Source organism: Onychostruthus taczanowskii, unplaced genomic scaffold (genome assembly GCF_017590055.1).
Source record: "Onychostruthus taczanowskii isolate IOZ18803 unplaced genomic scaffold, ASM1759005v1 scaffold4, whole genome shotgun sequence".
Taxonomy (NCBI): Eukaryota; Metazoa; Chordata; class Aves; order Passeriformes; family Passeridae; genus Onychostruthus; species Onychostruthus taczanowskii.
In genome coordinates this window covers 770,573-795,575 of record NW_024501459.1, presented here as the reverse complement: position 1 = coordinate 795,575, position 25,003 = coordinate 770,573, and the positions used below count along the sequence as shown (strand labels likewise).

Here is a 25,003-nt window from a genome sequence, read left to right as displayed (position 1 = left end):
TTCTACGGTTTCCAGAGTTTACTTGTTTGTTCATCCATGTAAAAATCTCACTTTAGGGTTTTACATTGTTCTCCTTCACCCTCAGATAACTTACATAAATTCCACTTGCTTGCTGAAGTTATCGTTCACTTACTTTCATTTACAAAGCAGAATTACAGCTCAAGAAATTCAGAAATAGATATGTGCACGTTTCAAGGCAATACCTAGTAATCTTAAATAAGGAAGAATACCTTACAATTGTATGCATTTTAAAAGGTGCTGTCAATAACTGTGCTGCAATTGTGCCCATTCTTACACTGCACATTTCTCCATTTCCCATTCTGCTGCCCAGAATACTCATGGATTTCTTCAGGGTTAGCTCCTAGGAGAATTAAGGAGCTAATTCAGCCAACTGGAAAGCTTGTTTCAGTTTACTTAATTGAAGGTAATCCTTATTCTCCCACTGAAAGACAAGTACACATGCACACTCACTGTGTGAGTGAGCACACAGCTGCCTGGATGCATTTAGAAATCTTCCATGAAGCAGCAATCAGCAATTTGAGGACTGTTTAACAAAGCTCTTATAGAATCATAGAAGATCTTGAGTTGAAAGGGGTCCATAAGGACTCTCAAATCCAACTCCCTGCTCCTCACAGGATCACCTAATACTAAATCATACAACAAATGTTCCTTGAAATGACAGGCTTGGTGCATGTGGGGAGCTTGTCTAGTGATTGACCATGTATTCAGTGAAGGACCTGCTCCAAATATTCAGTCTGGCTCCAGAGGCCTCTGCAAAGTGAAATGCTTGGGGGAGATAAAGATGGAAACCCAGATCAGCCTGACCAGTGTGAGACATAGGTGCATTTCTTAGCAAAGCCCTGGGTGTCCTGAGCTCTGGTGACAGAGTGCTGCTGCAGTTCACTGGTCCTGGAACACAGCCCAACATGGACAGCTGCCCCTTCCAGCATCTCTCCATAACCTTCACAGAGTCAGCTGGAAAGTCAGAGAAAACATCCACTGACACAAAGATTGTTTGAAATATCTGGCCCTACGAGTAAAAACAGAGAGTTTATTCATCCCAGGGGCATGAAGTGTAATTCAATCACTGATACACAAGGCTTAAGGTGCCACAAAGAGAGCCAGAAAGGCACTGATAAATCTGGCTGAGTATGAATTTTGCAGAGGTATTTGAGATGTACAACGTGCCCTCTAAAGAACACCATCTGAAAGGAGGGGATCAGCCACCAAGGCCTGTAATGCTCCCTCACTTCTCACAGAATTTTCCATAAGAAGAGAAATGTTCACAAAGACTTGCAGTAACATGCTGGCTACTACTGAATTAACATATTGGTCAAAGAAAGGACAGTGTACAAGAAAAATCAGGCACCAGTTAGGAGCTAGATTAGTTACATCATCCTTTGCAGAACACCACTGTGATAAATGCCACCCTCTGAAAAGCAACAGACAGAAACCATCGCTAGATGGACCATGATCAAACATATTAGTTCCTTCACACTTTGCAAATGGTCCTGAAGGAGTGAAATCCATGAGAGAGACTGACTAGTGGGAGGAATGAGCCATTTAAGCAGGGAAGCATCTTTGGTGGAGCCTTGCTGTGATTGGTAAGAACTTCCCTCACCTTGCAGACAAGAAACAAGAAGCTCTGACAAAGACGAAGAAATCCTGATCCAAATCTGGGCATATGGAACATCAACCTCTCACTGCTACTATTAGCAGAACCTTTGAAATCACAGGGAAAGGTCTTTTTTGCAACAGTAGTAATGCAGCAAACCTGGCAATGACCTTGGGCATAATTTCCAAAAAAGCCTGATGATCCATAATTGTGTGATCAAACCAGGTCTATATTGTATGCATGGGTTCAGAAAAACAACCAGTAACTTTTTGGTAGGAGAAAAACTTATTTAGAACTACTAAGAACATAGTAATTCTGGTGTAGAAAGTCCCAGAGTCAGAGATCTGTGGGAGGTATTTGGGAGAATATTTTGGGAAAATACCATAAAGAGTTAGCCATTTTTATCATTTTTTCTAGGCATTTTTTGTAGCTCTTGTCACTGCCAGAAACAGGATCCTAAGCTAGAGACACTTTGGTTTCACCACCTAAGAGATCTGCTCTGACATACACAGTTAATTATTTAATTCCAGATGTCCTCTGGGATGTTAGTTTCTCACTCCAATTTGCAACCCAGACATGAAGCAGCTCAAAGTTAATTCCAGTACCTGGGAGATGAACAAACAAATTTCACTGAATGCATCAGTTTCCTTGGGAACTTATTTTCATTTTTGTTTATCACTTTAGTACAAACGGGGATGCTGTCCTTCAGTCATATACCATATGTCATACACCATGACATCAAAATATAATTTGATGCAGTATTTTGCAGATGTTCTGCATTTACTCTGAATTCCAGAAGGGTTAAAAAGAAATAAAAAGAATGAAAAAAAAGTTGGGGGGGAAGGGCAAAAGAAAGCTCCCCATTCCTTTGGAGCTCACAGACCCTGAGGTCTTGAGCCCTTTGAAGACTTCAGATGACTCCACAGTCTCTGGCAGACTGAATGCCCTTAATCTTCAGACCTAACACAGTGGCTTCACAGCAGACACATGTATTTAAACCACATCAACACTGAATGTACATGGTCACAGATGATGCACTGGCCATGCCAAGGGCAGCCTAGGAGTGAGGCTAAGAAGAAAGCCAGCCTGCTTTGACTCTCAACAACCAAAAAGCAGTTTGGAGACGAGAGAAGGAAAAAAACATTGAGGAGCACAATTTAAAAAAAAACCCAAATGTTCAGACATTCTGGCTTCAGTGCCTGAAATACAACTCTAAAGTTTGTTTTAATAACTCTGTTGCTACCAATAAGGAAGACAAATGAGGAGGAAAATATAGAAATTATGATCTCTTGGGAGCCACAAATTTTATGTTTCTCTAGTGACACAGCGACAGGAAGCTGAACACACTGCAACGAGAGTATCCATGGTGCTTGATGTATGGAAATGCATCAAATGTCAATATCGGTAAGACCGCATGCAGTTTCACCTCACTCCAGTAAATTTTGCTAAAATGCTGCTGTTCAAGTGTTCCAAAAGAGCACCTGTAGCCTTAAATGGAAAGTTCTCAAAGGGAAGAAACTCTCTTTAGAGCTGGTCAATAGAACTCCAGCAGCGGAGCAATCTCTACAAGACCTACAGAGTGAGACAAAATGTTTCAGGACCACAAACTGAATTCTGCATGGTTTGAACATGTCAGCTGGGACAGCCAGTGCACGTGCCTGCAGATCAGACCAGCAGAACCAACACTAACACCACCACATCAACAAGAGCAAAACAAAGCCAAGTTTACTATGACAGCAGGCACTCCTGAATTTTTCAATTTTCCATTCTTGCTGAAAATGTAAAGTCTTGCCATGTTGTAAGAACGCATCTCACCCACAGGGCTGAAGGATGCCATGTGCCCATCTGAATATAACTGAATGTAACAATCACATGACAGCTGGCAGAAATAAGTTCATAAAGGCCACAGTACCAATGCAGAAAACAGTGAACTACAACAACACAGACCACTTAGAAACACAAAAGAAAACTGAAGCATAGGAAAATGCCAAGCAGTGAATGGCTCTGCTCCGCTGAGCATTACAGAAAAAACCCAATTTATATCCAAGCATGAAGAAGAATGGAGTGGAAATTATTATTACTGTGATAATAAAAAGTCTATGTAATAAGGACCATATGCATACCTACAATATACATGTGAACTATCATGAAAAGCAAAACTGACAAAATAAAACTCCTCAGCCACAAGACTTACCTCACAAGTCACATGGATAAAAAAGACCAAGAAAGCATGACAAGAGGCAAAAGGAAGACTATTTCACCTTCCTTTTAAATAAATTAAAAATCACCCTTATGCAAGTAGAGCTTTCTGAATAAAGCCATTACAAACTCATAAGAAGACACAAGGGAGGAAGATGAGCTTGCTTGAAGCCACATTAGTATTTGAAAAACTGCTAATAAATACATGTTTTGTGCAAAAATAGTGAAGGCAACTTGTTCTTATCAGCTAAACAGTCAAAATTCTTCATCTTAGTGATATCTGAATGATATGGGGAAAGGACAGACACTTTTAAGAAAAACAAATTACTGTTACTTTTGCTCAAAGAACTATCAAACAAATAGTATACATGAACTGCAGTTTAGAAGCAAATTTTTACATACCTGACATCTCTAAATACATAGTTGAGAAGTTAAGTTATACTTTCTCTTAACTGGGAAATTCTTTAGAAATATGCAGTATGTAAAATGCAGGTGTTACACACGAGTCAAATTTCTACTAATCTTAGGTAAAAGCTTTCATAAAATAAACTTTCCCACTGAAACTACAAAGAATTGTGGGCAATTAAGGTTGGGAATAGTACTCACTGCACAAAGAATGAAAGTCACCCTTTGCCTTTGGTTCAGATGAATAGGTCAAACACACATTATGGAATTATAAAGGAAACAAAGAAAATTCCACTTCATGCCTTGTTTAATAAAGCAAACTAGCAACACTCTTCCAAATTTGTCTCACTCAGTTATTTTTCAAAGGCATTATTTCATCCCAACATAATTTAACTTCTAATTGTCAAAAGTGGTTCCAAAACTGCAGTTAGTAGACACTCTCCTGGGACTTCACATACTATCTGCAGTGGAAGAATAGCCAACCACTTTCTGGTTCAAGCCACAAAGTTTTACTTTCGTTCTTAAGCGCAAAAAGTATAAAATGTCAAATTACAGGCATAAATCAAAACAAAAACATTATTTTGCTTGGTATCCCATTATTGCTCCTTCTCTTCCCTCATGTATAACTTACAGGTGCAGGCATAACAAATTCAGCAAGCAGGTAGACACCAAGCAGACCCTTGTAATTCAAAGTCAATGCTGAAAACCAGGTCTGGGTTTCCAGGTTTTCACAGCCTGTACAAAACCATCTGGTTGCTGTTCTGATCTATACATGTTGTTATTCTTCCTGGGCTGGTAACTTCTGAAGCCATTCAAGAAGAATTCTCTCAGAAACACACCAAGTCTCTCATAGGCATGATGGCTTCTTGCCACATTTATATAAATTTTTAAAAGTCTGCTGAATTTGGCTGTGCTTTAAACACTACAAATTCTTTATAAGAACATATGTGAGCTACTTAAAGAGACTATGCATGTCATGATTGTTTCTCATAGGAAAACAAAACAATACAAAGAATTCTTGTTTGAAGAAGACAAGTTCACATTTGAGTTTTTCTTCTCCAACACTGTAACAAGTTCAGACAGTTGGCTAGGAAAAAAAAAATGGCCACTTGCCATGTCTCTAATTTATAGTATTAACTCTTAAGTAATAAAACAAACTATCAAGAAATAAGAAATAAGCAACAACTAGCAAATCTCAGATTTCTGTCTTTTTAGAAGAATTTTACATAGTAAAGGAAACCCTGTTAAGGGGTACCCATGTTTTTTTCATCAAATACAAGTTTCTTGGCATTCAAGCTGCTAAAATAATTTCTTCCCATCATCCTAACTAGTCAATGAAACTGGAAGAGCGGGAGAGATTGTTTATACCCTCTTCTGTAAGCCTTTTAACCTTCCTGAAAACATGCGGCATGAACCCTGTCCTCATCTCCAGGGCTTCACCCTCCTCCCCCCATGTATGTGTTCCATTTGCCCCAGTAAACTGAAAATTTGCTGCCCCTTGAAGGTCACTTTTCCCTGAGAGGAAGGAGCAGTTTGGAAAGAAAAATCAATGGTTTTGTTTTATTGTCAGTTTACTACTCAAATTCAGTTGTAACACAATCATGAATCTTAACCTTGGATCAACAAATACCAAGTCTTGCAGCAGATTATAAATGCTAGAGAATAAAATGTTTCTGCATGTAAGGTAAAGAACTGCTTTGACAGTAGCTGTAAGACAAACAAAACCAATGGAAGGTAGGATGTATAGAAAGCAGAATTTCAGAAGTTACAGTAGGAATCCACATGAGTTTGCTTTAAATATTATTAGTGTCCTCTCCTATAGACAGGAAGGTTGTCTGAATGTAACTCAGAAAACCACTATTTTTTCTTCCAGCAGATGTTGACAGGAAAAAGGTTTGGGTTTTTGTTGTGGGTTTGGTTTTTTTTTTTTCTCTCTCTCTTTCAGCTGTCCAGATCTCCTCTTTGCCCAAACAGGAAACTTCATGGGGAAGTTGCAGCACTGCATACAGAAAAAAGCCTGCAAATGGTCTACAAGCCCCTGCACAGAGTACCCTCAAACCATCAGCTTGGCTGATCAGAGACTTGCTGTTACATGGCCTCCACCTCAGCCCCCCTTTCACATCTTGTGAAGAACAGAAAATTTTGGATTTGTGGCAGAGCCTGACATTCACCTCTGTTAGAGCTGAACCACAGAAAGCATCCAACCAATGCTGTGCAGCACGGGCAGACTCTGGTATTCCCTCCCTTCAGGCCTCTGCTTGGTATGGCTGCCTTGATTTAAAGAAGTGGGATTCACCTTACAGAAAACCCATATCCTTAGTGAGTGCCTATCCCAACACAGGGACCAGCTCTAGAATGTGACTGTAGCCCAAAATTGTCAAAATCTGAGAAAGGACTAAGGCTTCTTCTACCCTGCAGAATGAGTCAGCCAAAGTGAGACCCTGTGTGCTGCATAAACACCAGAAAGTGCGTGCTCTCTGAAAGGAGGTGCTCTCTTCTGGGCAGTGATTCATCCCAGTGACCAAGAGGCAGCCAAACCACAATGGTTGCTTACAGAAAGGGGTCAGGGAGGTAACAGACAGGATTAAAAAAAAAAAAAAAAACAAAGCAAAAAACTAGGGTTTTTTGAGTAATATGGACATGGATACAACCTAAAAGCAAGCAACAGCAAAATAAAGGCATAAAATTCTGCAATTTGAAATGTCTAATGGGGGTGACAGCTGGAACTTCTGGAAACATTTTTCCTTAAATCTCATCTGTAAGGAGGACTTTAAACCAATCTCATTTGAAATTGCTCCCCGCTGCTTTAGCAATGAACTTCTGGTCTGCATGTCTATGGGATATCCAAAATGACGTGACAGCTCTCCCAGCAACTAAGTTACTTCAATCCTCCACATTAATCTTCAGGATTCTTTAGTGACTCAAATGAGTTTGTTATTTGAAAAGTTCTTTCCTCTAATTCTGTGCCTAAGTCAGAAACAGTCCTGGAAACAGTGTGGCTTAGAAATGCTACTGGGCAAAACAGAGGGGAAACAAAATTCAAGAAGATTCTTAAATTAGTGAGACAGCCTTAACTTGAACCTAAAGAGATGAAAGCTGAAAGTGGCACGCATTTGCTGTGCTGACACTTCACATTCCTGACTACAAGCAAAGAGAAGGTTATCTAGTTACATTACTAAAATTTCAACCATTCCAACTGATGTCCTCCAAACCAAATACCAATTTCATTTTGGTGTTACAAAACATTATGGCCGTTCTAAGAATACAACTATCAAACATAAATTTTGCCCTAGATGAAAAAGTATCCCCAAAATACTATCACAGCTATTTTAATGATTATTTTATAATCATTATATTTTGGAATAAGGATTGAGAATTGGAAGTGAAATTGAAGCTGTGGAGTTGAAGTGTATTCCTAAATTTATGGCATGTTCAGCATTTTTCAGAAATTGTAGCAAATGCTTGTAGGGTAAATGAAACAGTAGTTTGTCCTAAAGACTTCTTGTACATTTTTTGTTATGATGGAAAAGGCATATCCCAGAAACAGTTCATCTTCTGCCAAAACCAAATCATCTTAAAGACACTCATCAGAATTTTTAAATGTACTTAAGAATAGAGCAAGGTATTTTCCCATAGCCTTTTTTCTCATAAAATGCTAACGAATTCTGACTCATTTTCTGAAAGAAAGAAGAAAAATCAAAGAAAGGAATTCAGCCAGGGGCAGATGTTTAGCGTGGAATATTTCAGCCTAAAAGTTGGTCTAACAAAATGGTGAGCAGCCAAACACAAGGTTTTGTAATGACACATGTGAAACTAGGACAAAAAGAATACTAGCAATGTTGGAGGTCTGTTACTACAACGTGCATTAAATTTTTTCATTTTATTAAAAAAGGCAAGCCTATTCAATATCTATTTCTGTTCCATATTTGAGAAGCAGTGAGAGGATGGCCTCACTCCACATAAGAATGATGAAGTAACCTCTCATGGTTTTAAGTAAGCATGCCTGTACAATTTTCAGCATAGCATTTTTGAAAAGAGCTGGCTAAAGACATCTCTGGTTCCCTGATGCCACTTTCTAGAATGTATTCAGATACTGGTGAAATTCCAGGGGACTGAAAGGACAATGATACTGTAGTACTATTCAGGAATGGCAAACAAAGTGGCTTACAATAACTGGAGACCAACTAGCCTGACATCAGATCTAGGCAAAGTGGCTGGAAAAATAAGTAAGGACTTAAGTTCAGAAATACAACGTGCTATTCCACATGGGTGGCATTTTGAACACACAGCATGCAAATGGCCAAGGAATGTAAGCCCTCTAAAACTCCAGTGAGAAACTGAGACCAAGCTTTAGCCAACAGTTTGGGTGTAACTTTAAATCATACAACCTTCTTATGAAAAATCAACCATTTTCACTATGAGTAATGTACCCTTTGAGTGGAATGAAAAAAAAATTAAAATCCTGAGAGCTAACTTTGTGAATTACAGTTAGAGCTTTTTACCAGTGGAGAATTACAACTGAGTAACAGCAGTTCCAGCAGGACTTACAAGCAAACACTCATGCTATTGTTTCATCAGTGACATAACTATGAATACCACAAACTCAAGAAAATTTGTGACTAAAAGAGGACAGGCTTTTGCTATACAGTGATCTGAACAGCATCATTAGCTGCACTACTTAAGTAAAATCAGCCACGATACAGCACAAATGCTTCCCTGTGTTTAGGCAGAAGAAACAGAAAGAGTAGCTGGAGAGTGGGAAACAGCATCTCAGAAAAAAAAATAGCTGTAAAGGTTACAAAATCATATTGGACAATCAGTTTGAGGTGAAGTCCCAGTACTGTGCTGTGAGCAAAGCCAAACCAGACTCAAACACTTATCACAGGCCTTGAATATCCTGGAGGCTGAGAAGTGAACTGGACCTGGCCAATGATTTTAATGAGACTAAACACACGGAATTGCTATGTATTGTATGAAGAACACAGAGAATTGCTATCTTTGTTCTTAAGACCCTTCTGTAAAGTTCAAGAGGTACAGTAAAAAACCATGAAAGTCACTTGAACACTGATAAAAATGCTTTAGAGACCCTTAAACAGCTCAGTCTGTTCAGTTTATGAAAATTGGGAGGCAGCAGAGGTTTTGCTATGTAAGAGCCAGACAGGGAAAATGTCACATACTAAAGAGCTCTTTAAGGGAGAAACAAGAAACAAAAGAGGGAAACTGAAGCCAGACAAATTCAGATTTGGAAGAAAAACCACCTTTAAAAATTTGGGAGTAGAACTGGGGACAAACTCTCCAAGTAAATGATAGATTCACTTATCCATGTGTTTTCAAATTAAGACCAGAAGACTTTCTGAAAAATAAATGCAAGTCAATATATGCTCAAAAACAAGCAGTCGGCTTAATACAGAATAAATTATTGACATTTTGTAGACTATAGTCACACACACAGAAACTGATTAAAAACTTCTTAATACTTAAACTCTATAAATCCATTACCTCTCAAGAAGCACTACTGAAAGGTGGTGCTATCAGTCACCAGTAACTAATTTGCATGACTCCCACTGTTTCCTTTTAAGTGATGTGCACACTGCAGTTATGCTTCACACTCATTTCATAGTTGTGCACTTTTTGGTCACACTTAGTGCCACTTACAATTTCAGCACTTATCCATTTGTCTATTTGTTGTCAAGAAGTGATCACATAGCAAAAAGAACAAGAGTAAAGGTTGATTATGAAGAAAGGAAAAAAAAACACAAAAAAAATCTGAGCACCCATAAATTAAAACTTTAATTGTCCTACAACCTGCTGAAAACACTATTTTTCCATGTGTTGCTGGATATCAAGAAGCTGTGAAGAACTTAGATGGAGGCTACTTAAAATTTATCCTTTACCTTATACATTGAAATGATGACTGAGTCATTAGAAACCTTCATATTTACCAGAAATGCAATTATTAGCTTAGAAGACCATCACTATAACATTAAACCTAAGTCAGGAAAGACCAGCAAATAATATAAACTTCACTTTTCCCCCTACATAGGCCATAGATACATACATGTAGGTATAATACTTTCACAGTGGTATTGTGTTATGCTTCTTACCTGAGGGGATTTTATCATCTGAAAGACACTGATGCCTCCAAAAGCTAATGGCAGATCTTTCTCTGTTCTGGAGCCGACACAACCTTTCAGCTAGCCCGCCTCTGCAGAGAATAAAGGAATGCTCAGTTTTGCCAGGAATCAGTATTTGGTTGGCCAAATGACAAGCCACAGGACAGATGTATATGTATATATATGTATGTATGCTTTGACCCTTAGAAACAGAATCATACAGTAAAACCATGTTTTGTAGATTAGTTCTCCAAATTTTGAGTTTTCCCACGGAGTAACTCCCAACAAAACATACATCTAGGGTCAATACACACAACAAAACGTTTTCAGTATCTGGGTATTCAAACTCTTCATGTTTTCAGTCCTGTCTCCAGTATGAGGAGTGTAAAAAATGGTTTCTAACTTTCCCTTGCACTTATGAACAGATCCTATTAGAAACCAGAGACAGTTGCAAATTCAAAACAAACCAGTGTAACCACTAGTTATAACAGGTTGGGTTTTCTTTTCCCTCACAGATTTGTTTGTCTGTTGGCAAGGAGTGATCACAAAAATATTCTTTTACCCATACTTGACCCTATGATTCATTTCACAAGCTGGGTCAAGTGTGCAGTTTCAGTGGTCTGAACACTCTCCAAGATGAAATTAATTTAGCATTCCCAAGGTGAGGAGCAGAGGAGTGGCATCTAGCACAAATACACTTAAGGTAACACTAAAGCAATTCCTACCCTTGGATTCAAAGCCAGAAGATATAATTTCTCACTTTTAAGAACAAGAAGATGTATGTGTTGGAAGCTGTCTTTGGGCTACTACAAAGAGCTCTGGACTACTGTGGGAGTGTTTGAGCATTTTTCTTTGGCTTCAAAGAAGTTATTTGCATAAAGACCTTCATTCTTTTGTTGCAGTGTAAAGTTTCTCCACAAGTACTACTGAAAATATTAATAAGGATTTCTACCAAGGTGAAATGCGTCCTTGAGTTAAACTGGTTTAGGAATCAACAGAGATAGCATACAACCACCTTATGACTGCTTATGTGCATGATGAACATTTTTTGGTTTAGTTAAAGAAGACAAATAGCTTGGTAAGGCTCAGATAATGAATGTGAAACTGGGAAGACACACACATATGGAAACTGAGAAGGAGCTAAAGAGGCTAAGCAGGACTTCAGGTGAGTTGTAAAAAAAAATAAAAAAATCTCTTTTTAGTTACCAGTTATTAAGCAATTTCGTCTACAGACAAGTCAACACATTACATAAAAAGTAGTCAGCAGTGTCAGCTGAATTTTTAATTAACAACTATATCCTTTACAAAATTATAAGCATCAGAAGAATTTTCAGATGCAGTGGCTAAACATCTAAGTAGTAGATCACAGAATGAACTCTGAACTACAGAGCCTTATTTAAGCCAAAATTACCTATAGAAGTTTTGCAGTTTACATTGCTACATCTCTATGGCCAGTGTCAGGCAGAGACAAAAGAAACTCAGAGGAAGAAAATCCCCAAAGCCTCAAAATAGAGAACCCAGACTTAACAAGCTATGAACCATGCTATATTAAGAAGGAAAACAAACAAAAATGCTTAGAAAATACTGGGCTTCATTGAAGTTCCAAGTAAGCTTAACAACCTTGTTTAATCCTGGTTTCAGCAAGGACTTAAAGACTGGCAACTAATACAGAAGTGCAAAGGAAGCTTTGGTTCCAAGAGCAGCACAGCCAAGCACAAAACTTCATACAGGATAACCTACTCTGCTGATAACACTGTGTTCATCTACATTTCCCCCCAAACTTGAGCACTGAAGCACACCACACCAGAACACTTGTGGGCAAACAGCTCTACAGACCCAGTTTCTCTTCTTATCAGGGAACCATTCTCAGATGCAGTTGTAATTCATCTTGGCTGGTGGCCTACATGAGCCATGCTGGAATTGGTGGATGCCAGCTCAGCTAGGCTTAAAAATGCAGCAGTAAAATGCATTTTCAGATTGCTTGTTTAAAAGACTTGCATGTGTGAGTCTGCATCTGCACTACGTGGTCAGCCTGGAGCAATACACTACACAGTTAATAGCTCAAACACTTGTTTTGCTGAAAGAAAACTGTTCAACATGAGTGTTCTCCTACTTCATTCCCTCCACAGATGCCAGTCAGAGGAATGTATTTTATTTGTTCAAATCACAAGAAAGCCTTAAAGTACCAGCAGAAGAGAGCAGCTATTATTGGCTTAATTTCCCCCTTTTTTCCTGAACAGGGCTATGGTTGTGTCCAGTGAATCAGTTCCTACTCTTCTGCAAGCCCACTACTGTTACACCTATGGCAGGAGTGCCTTGTAGCATGAAGGAAAGGAAGCAAGTTTCTGATTCCATGGCTACTCCACTCAACAGCAAGACATCATTCCTGTTTTAGGCCTGATATGACTACCAAGAAGGTTCCAATGATGCTCACAATTTCATTACTAATTTGCTGACCATGACTGCATTAGGATACCAGTTATCACAAAGGTCCATGAAAAATAAAACTCTGACTTTCCTTAGTAGCCCTCTGTGCTAAGTGCACTGATATTTATTAACCATCATCCTTCCACTCACATTCCAAATGTGGTTAAAAATAGCTTAAACAGAAAACACCATAAAGCATTTTGCATCTGCTTGGTTGCAGAACATAAAATATAACTAAGAATGCATTTATGAGAGGCTCTCAGCTGGTCATCAGAAATGTTGTTTTTATACTGTTTCATAGCTCATGAAATTAGAAAACACAGTTCAAGGACATGCCATGAACAAAAAGACTTTGTATGGCCAGAGCAACAGTTGGTACTTTATGGTTTGTTTCTTTTAAAAAGGTAGAAACAAAGGAGGTTAAAGACCACTGCAACCCAGCAGGTCAACCCCCTTTGTAGCTCAAACACATAAAACAAAGGAAAACGTGATTTCTGGTACACAAAGTAACAGATTTGCTGACAACAGCATTTGAAAACTACTCATTCCTTCCAAAACAGTACAGGTGCCCACACTGTAAAACACTCATACATGGACTGTGTCATACTGTAAACTATTCAGAGTCACTCCTGGCTGGGCAGTAAGAGGTAAGCCAGCTTCTGCGGGGTAATTGGCAAATATATTTTGATTACTACAGTATCAATTCTGTAACCATGGGAATTAACAAACTATTTTATTGAAATAATAAAAACTAGTTTAGGATGTATACTTTCCTGACCAGCACTTCAAACTTGCCCCCTAAATGTTTTAATATGAGCAAATTGAACACATTTGGCAAATTGTTAATGCAAAGGCTGTTTGGTGAAATCAAGCTGCTCAGATACAATCTCCACTGCCCACAACCTGTTTATTTTTAATCACAAAACTTCCAGTGCAACTATTTTGTTCCTTTAATTCCCTGAAGTCAGATTTAAAAGCAGCAATTCATGTCCTATTTCCATACTAAATCTGAGCTTGTTGAAATACTCTATTTAAAACAACACATTGCCTTTACTGTCTATGTCCAACAATACCCACATGAAAAACAGCTTTGATGACCGTAAGAAAGATCAGCATCCTGTACAACAGCTCAGGTTCTGGTAGTTGCCCTACCCACAAAATTTAGCAAGACTGAGGAGTTTTGTGACAGTTATGACCAAAAAGTAATACTGAGCCTGATCTGTGACTTCCAGGCTGGTTCCTATTTCCCAGCTCCAATGAGGTTAATAGAAATCAACAACAAAAGAGCATTAGTGAGTCTGCTGTGCTTTGAAAAGTAATTTTCAATCTTTCTGAAGTGTTAGAGATCTCATTTTTATTTAGTAAGGTTTAAGTGTTTATTTAGTAAGGTTTTCATTCAGCAGGGCACTTACCAAAAATGACCCTCTATTTATCCAAGTTTACTCCTTTACAGACTTAACTTGAAGTCAACACTCTTTACTGAGTTGTCTCCTTGTACTGAGTTGTCTCCTTGTATATACAGGACTTCATATAATTCAAAGCACATATATATCCCCATCTCAAGATTGGACAATTTCCATCTTCTCTCCTACTTTCGCATTAACTGGTGAAGTAACTGACACTCAGCTGTTCCTTTAGACTCCTTTCCACTCCATGGGGCACTTGCTAAAGAAGCAAAAAAGGCCCCACTGACTCATGTTCAAATTGCCAGTGAACAGGACCCCCAGGTCCCTTTCTGCTGCCCTGCCTTCCAGTAAGCCATTCCCCAGTCTGTACAGAACCAGGATTGCCCTGTCCCAGGTGCAGAATCTGGCACTTGCCCTTGTTAAACTTTGTGCAGTTCGTGATTGCCCAGTGCTCTCATTTGTCAAGGTCTCTCTGCAGGGCCTCTCTGCCCTCAAGAGAGTTGACAGCACTCCCTAATTTAGTGTCACTGGGAAATTCACTTACTATCCTTTGAGTACTGCATCCCAGTGCTTCATGAAGATGTTGAAGAGAACTGGGCTGAGGATGGAGCCCTGCAGAGCCCCACTAGTGACCAGACCCAGCCTGATGTCACCCCATCCACTGTAACCCTTTGTGCCCAACCAATCTGTGAGCCAGATGCTCACCCATCACTGAGCATGGTTATCCAGCTGTGTGCTGAACATTTGGTCTGGAGGGTAATGTGAGAGACAGTACCAAAAGTTTTGCTTTTGAAGTCCAAAAAGATCACATCTACTGGCTTTCCTAGATCAGTTAGGTGGGCTAGCCTGTCACAGAAGGGTTTTACAAGCAGGACTTCTCCCCCATGAAGCTGTGCTGGCTGTGACCAACGACAAACATGGCACTTTCTTTCCCCATTAGCACCAAACATTTGGCCCAGTGAAACCACCCACACTTTCTAAAAGAGAAAATACATTTTAACTTTCTCTAAGGGCAAAAAAATTTTACTGTGTACACTGACAGTGATGACAAGTTGGTACATCTGTACTGCAGCCATGATATTCTTTCATTTATATTTTCCTAATCCAACAAGAAATTCACTAGCAAAGAAAAGTTAGTTATAGAAATAGTTAAAAGAAATTAGCATAAGAACATGACTGTCCAAATGGCTAGTCTGTTGTTGTTACACCCTCATGCCACTTGTGGATGCATGTAAGAAGGAACAGTCCCAATTTTAGAGTAAAATTCTGCTTCATTTGTGCCAGCTCCCTCTTCCCTTGGCAATTTCCTTTATTTTCAAGACCTCAGTTGGCCTCATGTGACAACTGGGTTTCATTTTACTGCACATAGTACCAGGACATTCTGTAATTTTCTCCTCTTTTGATAACGAAAGTTAATTTTAGCTGATCAGATTTGTATGTGGTCTGCATACCGGCAGATATAAGATAATTTAAAATAAAATCTTGGGAAATCCTGTTTCTATTGAACTATAAACAGCCACTCAAGTATTTAAAAAACCAAATAAAAAGCTTATTCTTCACAACTATATGCTCTTGCAACATGACAGATTTAGACGTAGAGTTAACATTTTATAACTTCAGATATTTATTTCCTACACTAACCTCAGACTTTTTTTTCTGATGGAAATAAAATCTTAACAGAAAAAGTAAACAACTCAGAAAACATTTAAGAAAGGTTTACTTGCAGACAAGAGAAGCTGAGTATATGCATTTTGAGTTTTCTTTTCTACAAATACTGAATCAACGCAGTTATTTATTTAATCCGTGTAATAAATGTTAAAACTTGCAATACTTTACATTTCTCTGTTCTTTCACACAGAAACTTTGAAAGAATTGGAACTAAAACAGTTTAGACATTTCCCATAGCATTAACATGGATTTCAAATGTAACAAGAAGACCTTCTTGAAAACTGGTCTTTGCAATATACACTCCCTCCTTTCAGGTTTACAAATAATTTCCATAATTTTCCCATGAAGTGCTGACTCAAGACGAGAAACTGAAGCTTTGGGATGGAAAAAGGGCAGGAGCATGCAAACCAAACTCCTCTTGACCTGATCACCACGGCGCTTCATCTCAGTACCAGGTACTACTAGCAGCACCTAATTCTCAACTCACTAAGTAGCTCACAGGTGCAGTCCAAGGCCATGGATCTGGCAGTGCGCCTGGGAAAATTATGTATTCCTACTGCATCCATCAACAGTCTTGTTAAATAGAGGAGGGCAACTACACAGCCATATAATACCAGTGTTTAAGGGGAGGATGTCCCGAGCAGTGCCATTGATGGCTGTGAGCAAGAGATGATCTGCTTTGATTTCAGTGTGACAAACTGGCATCTCCTACGGCACAGCTCTTCAGAACCACCAACACCATGAAGGACAAGCCTCACCTTCAGACTGCCTGCTCTCCCCTAGGGACCATGGCAGAAAGAAGAATAATCTTTACTTAGGACACTTTTGAAAACAAAAACTAACATTACAGGGATACAAGAAAACATAAGAGAAGCTGGCAGTAGGTATGGTGGGGGAGAAATTGCTTTCACCACATCATCCTTGTCTTCAGACATCAATTGTTTTCCAAAACCCTACTTAACCCCTAACAGAGGAGAATTGCAACATGCCCCTTCAAATCTGGCTCATCAGCAGCAGCACTGTATATTGTGCGTGTTGATTTGGGGACATAGATGGGCTTCTCCTTTTATTTACACTCAAGGGTGTTGAATTTACAGTCAAATTTCCAATGCTAGGATCATAAAAATTTATTTTAATCATCCACAATTAGTTTACATCTGAAGATTTCTGTTGCTTTGGTTGCATCTCAGTTTTTTTGGTGTATGACAACTGCATCTGTAATAGGGTCAAATAAACAATACTCTTTTCTCTCATCCAGGCAACCACCCTTTTCCATTTCAGCACCAGGAGGTTTCCAGGAAGAGAGGACAGTAGAAAGGAATTTATCTGAATTTTTCCAGAGACTGTTAAGACTCTTTTCTTTGTTTGGTTTCATTTTGCTTGGGATTTGGGGGTTTAGAGGGGATATTTTAGGGGGGTTTCTTTGAAGTTGCACAGAAAAATGTACCCATTGATGTAACAGAGGCATAGCTCCAATCAGGCAATGCAAATAAAAATGCAAATTGCAGAATGACTAAGATGTCTACAGAAAATATAAGCTAAAATTTCTTGAAAATATTCTACTTTTGAAGCAAGATTTTGAATATACTTTTGAAGATAGATTTACGCATGTCAAATAGCAAAGAGATGTAAAAATAGAAATATTTCCTATTTTCTTTAAAGGGGAAACAAAATGGGAGGAGACCGACTCTACCTACATAAGGACTCCTCCACGAAAGAGGCATACAAAACACAGTCTGGATTTGGAGTTGAACCTACTGCAGAGGAATTCCCACAGGAAGATGGCAGCTCTACACCTGCACCATCTCTGCTCAGCCCATGCTTCCCTAGGCACTGGCCTGGAGAAAGAGAGCCCAGCTAAGCAGAGACTTGTGGCTCTCTTCCACCTACTGAGCAGTTCCAAATGGTCCATCTGCCTGGGAGCTCACAGCCAGATCCAGCTTCAGGATGATTCCCCTGTTCACTGCTCTTTCTGCAGTGGCCTTGATCTGCAGCAGAGGTAGGAAGGAAGGAGAAATGACAAGGCCACAACTGCTTTACAGCTTTTAGCTATTCAACCAAAGAAGGGATTGTCACTCGATCAATCAAGAAGCTGACAAACCTTTCACTGAACTGGCCTCCAATACACAGCACTGAAAACCTGTGGATTTCCTACTGAGGATGCAAACCTACATCCAATGTTATCACACCAATGAAAATGTACTCTGTCAGCAGTAAAAGGAAGGATGGGAGAGACACATGGAATTAATGCCCTGAACAGGAAGAGTGAAAAGATGACAATTACCTGGATGAGCAAAATAACTAGACAAACAACACTCATAACTAAGGAATTTCCTGCCTGCTTCCCTGTTCCCAAAGGAATCCAAAGTGGAACCACAGGATGGAAGGTAAAAAACCCTGTAAGCTCTGTTCCTCTGGCCACTCCAGACAGATTACATTCTATATAATTGTGGATTGTTTGGTCCTGTTGTTTTGTTTGTTTTCAAAGCAATCTATTCTCTTATACACTTGTGTCAGAGTATCTTTCCCATGAAACATTTTTTTCATTTAGACTGTTGATAGTAAAGGTCATAAAGTGAAGCTGGAATTTAGAAAAAGACAAACCCACTAATGGTAACAAACAGCTCAGGAATTGCTTAAAGCTGGAAGAGCACCTGGGCAAAATACCACTGTACACTTGTCTTGTTTTTATTACATTCACACATACTTGCTTTTGGCCACTATAAGGCATTTTTGGGGGTTACAGCTTTGGTCTGACCTAGTACAGCTGTGTATGCATGTTTTCTAAAGTGACAAGAAATAAAGCTTGATTGCACAAGCAAAGCACTTTTAAGTATAGACATCCTCAGTAATTAGGACTTCCAAACCTGTTTCCTCAGAGAGCATTCTGAAATAGCCAAGAATATTTCAGAGAAAAATATGGTATGCCTATTAAGTGAATATTTAATTTTTAAGTAATTGATTGATTACTGTACATAAATTCAGCTGTAAGAGAAGCAGATTGTTAAAACAACAATAGGGATGTAGAGCAGCACCATTTGTAATTGTGGTCTCCACAGCTTGAGGCACATCTTTACATACACCATTTAAGTTAACATAACTTTCATTAATTCAATATAGGAAGTGACCATTTCTGCACTGTAATTAGCTAGAACATCAGGTTTCAACTGCTCCATCTCAGGCTACTTTCTTTCAGCAGTTACATATTTTTCTAATGTATTTAACTTTGTCACAGACATTGAAATTTCACCTTAGGAATACATCCTCCCACTGCCTACATAACGCTCTGTCCTATGCTCTTCAGAACTGTTGTTCATCCACCCTTTCCTACATTATTTTGGATAATTTTGCACTGACAAATCTGGAGAGGACAAAAAAAAATCCTAAAACCTGAGGTACAGCATTTTTGCAGACTTTTTTGAGAGGCACAAAGCAATGAAATGATTAGAAGCTAGAATAGAAGTATGTCTGCTCACACACCTGTAAGCCATTTTGGAAGTGCAAAAACCAATCACTTCGTTCAAGATTGAGAGCTTTCACCAGAGATTTAAAATTTATTCTTTCTTGCCTTTTTTGCTTGTTTACAGATAAATGACATTCTTTAAGTTTTTCATATTTGCATCTCTAAAATGTTTACCCTTGAAACACACTCCAACACATTGGCAGGTATTGTTTTACTTATAATTTAAGAATAAACAACCAAAAAGAATTCCTTAAGGTGGACAGCTTATTTACCTCAGTAGCTTCCTCTTCTTGGCAGACTCGGCGGGGGCTCTGGGGGTCTTTCCCACCTGCTTCCCCGGGGTGTGGAGAAGGGCCTGTGCTGACCTCAGCCACTCGCTGGCCGGCCGTGCTGTGACATCCCCCGTGTCCCCTCCTGACCCTGGCTGTAATCCCTTACTGGATCCTGGAGTAGTGATTGCCAGGGTCGCCTCTCCTTCTCCCTTGCTGTCATTATCGGAGGAGTACTCAGATATTTCTGTCGAAATGGCCTAAACGAATAAAGACAAAAAGCTATTTGAACAGAATGCTAATGAGGTGGTATAGCTTTATGTAGGCAGTTTTATGTTACCCAGTAACCCACAAATTGAATTTGTGCCAATTTATTAACACAACTTGGACAACTTCACTGTAAATGTACATTAATCTTTTGTGAGTCAACATCAACTTCTGAATATAAGGATCATCTCCTCGGGGACAACTGATATTAGTAACATTTAGGTTTTTTAAATAACTAGGTCTGGAGAATTAGGCTAATGTTTTTATCTAAGGCAAATTTTGAGGGAAGCAGAGACTAATGAGTGACAGGGATCATGACGGGCAACTGAAAGAAAGAGAGCTTTTATATTGAACAGGAAGGTCATAGTCTGAATGGAAGGAAGAAACACATGCCTCTACTGACAGCTTGTAGCTGGGAACAAGTATGTAACCTTTTGTTAAAACATGATTTTGAGCACTAAAGCAGCCTTCATCCACATCCAGCAGGCCTACAGCTTCCCAGGAAGGTTTCAGAAGTTGAGCCTAAGCTGTTGGGCTGTCTCCAGGTAGCTCCAAGGAGGATGGATCACTGGTCAGCAGTCAGGGCTGGGAGCCAGCAGGGCTGGAGTTCAGCCCCACAGAACCTCGCTGGAGCTCTTCTACCAGAAACTCAAAGGACACACGGAACTCATCCCACTGAGGGAGGGATGAGAAGGCAGAAAAAACAACTCTGCAGAGACATGGAAGGCTGAGAAAAGGGCTGGGGGGAAAATTCACCCGCTTTGGCTGAGCTTATTTTACTCTCCTCTAGTGCTCCTGCAGAAGCAGGTTAAGGCTACTGGGTTGGCTCCCTAAGGTGGGCTCTGCACAGCTGTTACATGCATTATGTTCTCTTGACCCAGTGTTTCTTCAAGTACTGAGTATTAAGCAAAAATACTTGGAAACTGACATTTTACCAAGAACAGAACAAAATGATCTAAACCACTGAAATAGGCAGAGGACTAAGAAACATGAGCTGGGTTCAGTCTTCAGGAGCTAATTGAAAAAAACCCAAAACAACCAAACCAACACTGTCTGCAGGTTCTGGTCGGGCAGTGACAGTCCTGTCACTGGGACCACCAACACCAGGCCAGCTCAAGTAAGCTGGCATAAAACTGTAGACAAGGCAAGTTAAGTTACTCAGATGGATCCTTGAAAGAATCAAAACTCCAAACACAAAACATTAACTTTGCCTTATCAGAGGGAAACTGGGAAACCCCAAAGGCTGACATTGCTCCAGATCATGCTGCCTCAATAACAGAAAAAATTTTCCCCATTCCTATGGTAAAATGCAGTAAGTAGTGCTCCACACAGGTTGTTTGACAACTGGCTCAGATAAATACTTGAAAGGCAAAAGAGGAAAGGAAGGGAAATCACAGCATTCACTAAATTCGCTAAAGCTGTTCCATGTTATTAATTAGTGTAATCATCTGAAAATAAGCATTTCCCAACTGTGCACAAAAATAAGTTCAGCTCTTGCCAGTTCTCTGATACATTTTTCATGTAAATGCCGAGACACTGTGTTCATGTTCTGAGAGCTTACCTAAGTACTCTGGAAATTGGAAGGACCTTTTAAAGTTATCCAGAGAAGTAGAATAGCTAAAAGAATGTAATTAATATCAGTCTGCTTTAAACACAACACAGTCAACATCTGTCCCTTGGCAACAATATTTCTCTGAAAACAAACTCCTTCCATACTGGAAATGAGCCAGAAATAAAAGATTTCAAAGACTCTGAAAGCAGTAAGCAAGCACTTCATTCTTAAAACACCATTCCAATGCATTCACTTGCTTTAGGAATGCTTTAATTTTTCTCAAATAGCCACTGCACCTAAAAAAAAAAAGGATGTGAACCTGAAGTTCTCTGAGCAAGTGAAACGCAAATGAGAAAAGCCCTTGGGAAGTGCTTCAAGTAAGCACATTATAATCCCACTGACTTTAAGTGTTAAGAAGCTTTCCTGACTAAAGGTTGTCTAATAAATAATTTCTGCTAATATTTATTACTGTGTACTTGTTTAGACTGAACTTCCCCAAGGAAACCATACTTTGGGGTTTTTGTTTTGTTTGCTTGTTAGTGTTTGTTTTTTTTTGTTGTTGTTGTTGATAGTTTTTTAATTGGTCAGTTGGAAATTTTTCTTAAAAGAGGAAACTGTAAAAATGGAGAAGAAAAACAAAGAACAAAAACTTAACCCTCCAATTCTGTACATTTTTAAACTGTATCCATCATCAGAATTCTAGTCTAAAGGGAAAAATATTTTCAAAACACACATCAAACATGATTTTTCAAGTATCCAGTAAATAAGCTGGCAAACCTACCAACAATATGGTAGGGGAAAGCTGGCAAAAAATCATTTATTTGATTCACTTTAAAACAATCATTGATAAATAGTGAAGAAATTGTTCTTTTTTATCAATATCTTAAACATCACGAAGAAGAATTTTTAAGAGTTTTGTTGTTATTTTGTTGAATTTTTTTAATAGTAACCCCAGTAATATCATTAGAGTTTCAGAAGAGCACAAAGAATTGTCAAATTAAAACTGTTTTCCTACATGACTTATTATTTTGAAATTCAGTAATTTTGGTTACAGTGGCTGGAAGTACAATGCTTCCCACTACACACAGGCTCAGTTTCCCCACCTCAATTTCTTCCTCTGACCCCTGATCCTAATGTAATCATTCCCAATCCAGGGGATTTTCATATCTGTCTCCCATATATCCCAATACCTCCAAATACTCTGTAGTAGACTGTTTACTAAGGTACAGGTATATTTCCAATGATGGCCTTTCCACAACACCCTCTTTTATATCATGCCAGACATTTGTCCATATCCAGGGTCTGACTGAAAAAAAAATTTCAGGGGTTGACCTCAATTTTTATCACTAAAACAATAAATAGAGTTAATTTTGTTTGATTTTAAAATAAATCTATTTTCTCTGTGACTGTATCATCTGAAAAACTATAAATGCTCCTCTTTTATGGCTCTTTCTATTAAGGGAAAACGACAAGTAGAAATGCACAGACTATTGCCATTTTTTTCTGTCAAGATTTGACTACAGGAAAGGAAAGAAGTCATCGAGTACTGTATTGGAGCATCCAGAACCCAATATTTTAAGGTTAAGCATTTTTTAATCAAAATGCATCAAAAAAGAAAGAGCTTTCAAGATTAATTAATTCATTATGTATTTTTGACAGCACTCACAGGTACTAGTTAACAAAGAGTACATGTGCAAAATTAGAAATCAAAATGAGAAACAGCAAATACCTTCCCAACTAAGCAGTTAAGATTGCTAAAGAATGTATGTTTACCCGTGTCGATTTGCATTCACTAAGAACAAAAAAATACCAAAAAAACAACCACAGAAATTCTAAAATCCTAACCCAAATTGTTTGAAGACAAGACTCTTGACTCAGTGGAATGAAGATGGCATTCCATAAGCACATAGATTTTTACACACATGCAGCACAGAAGATACCATGCTGTTACTTCTGTGACCAAGTACTCCCTCCCTGATCCTCAAGAGATTTGCTTCAGCTACCTCTTGCTTCACCTTGAACACCCCGTGAGTTCTCTGGCAGTACCTTGGCAATCTGCACAATGGTTGCTTCTAAAAGGTCTGAAGAAATCACCTTTTCACTTCAATAGTGATGGAAGCAAGCAACATCTGTAGTTGATGAGTTTAATAAGCACTCGATATTTCTTATCAATAAAATTATGGCAGTAAGTTAACATGAGAAGTGTTACATTTGCATTTGAAGTTTCCAGCTTTAGCATAGAAAGCAGAACTTTATAAAGCTTTTTGTACAAAAAGAAAGATAACAGATCAACCCTATCAAAATTAATAAATCTGTATTTTTTAAAAAAGGTTCTCACTGATTGCTAATCAGAGGCAAGGTGATGAGCAGTTGTGCAGCTTTCTCATCTCCCTTGTCTCTCCTCCCAAGATACATCACTCAGTGATTTCTGCAGAAAAACATCAGTATGCACACCTCACCTTTGTATTCATTAAACACTTTCATTTGTTCAGTTGCATACATTCAGTTAATATTGTAAATATTTCCCAGCAGATATGAAGATACTTTGCAGATAAGATGCTCAATAAAAGTTCACAGATACTATCAACAAGTTTATCAGCTGAAAAAAAGATACTTCAGCATGCTGCAGTATGTCTTAGAGACGAAAAATGGGTATCAAATTCTATGTAGACATTGATGTAACTTTTTGCAGATGGAGGTCACTTAGTCTGTCATTTCCTTCCCTAAGTAATATAAAATTCTTCCCTCCTATTATCCTACCATAGCCTCGCTCAAAAGGCAAAACTAACAGGGTTTCTCAGAGCACCCTTAGGGAACCAGGCTTTCTCAAGGTCACAGAGCCAAGTTATGCCAGAAGCAGAAACACTATTTCAGAGTTTCAGACTCTGATCACTGTACATACAGAGTAAAATTAATCTTGTGGCATCTCCTTCTCACTTTTCATTCACGTATCTTTGCCTCTGGTTCTGGAAGCATTTTCTCTTACCCCTGCCTGTTCTTTCACGGACTGTCTTTTTCCCTTTCGTGATTCCCTCATGTTTTTCAGACTTGATCTGCATTTCCCCTATTTGCCCTCTCATGACAGCTCTCAGGATGGTGGAAGCTGACCAGTATTAACAAACACACAGTGAACTCAGGTGACTATCCTACTGCCTTTTCTTTTATCTAGTCTTCCCTGCACTTGCACTGCAGGTACTTTGCTGTTATGCCTGCAAAGAGATTCAAATGCAGCCAACTTCTACCCCAGGCAGCTGGTTATGGGTTCTAAGCAGACTTTGTATCTTGCGTGGTACTCTCTAAAAAAGCAAGAGTGAGCAGAAAAGCCACTGGATTTAGCACAATGAATATTCACAAGCATAAATCACCAGTGCAGTATGTCAAAGGCCCAGGCTATGCTAATGAATGCTCGAAGCTAACTCCACCAGAAGCTGGCTTGCAGGATTACAGAGAGTAGGGTAAAGGTAAAAGAAAATAAGTTTTCCCTTAATTAATCAACATAAAATTAATTCAAGCATTGTGCACACAGATAGTACAGGATATTATTCAGCTCTACAAAGATAATTAAAGATACAAAGGATTTAAAGCTTGCAGTTCTCTTCAAAGCTCTCTGTTTTCTGAA

The 25,003-nt window shown here is 38.9% G+C and overlaps 1 protein-coding gene across 1 annotated transcript in view; it reads right to left on the bottom strand.

Moving 5' to 3' along the window:
• The window catches only part of SPIDR (scaffold protein involved in DNA repair), a 195,726-nt gene that overhangs the window by 123,191 nt on the left and 47,532 nt on the right, over nt 1-25,003 (bottom strand). The window contains exons 6-7 of the mRNA XM_041412567.1: nt 19,569-19,825; nt 10,324-10,424 (exon numbers count right to left, since the gene is read on the bottom strand). Of these exons, the coding sequence (XP_041268501.1) occupies nt 10,324-10,424; nt 19,569-19,825 (358 nt within the window). The remainder of the gene's footprint in view (nt 1-10,323; nt 10,425-19,568; nt 19,826-25,003) is intronic.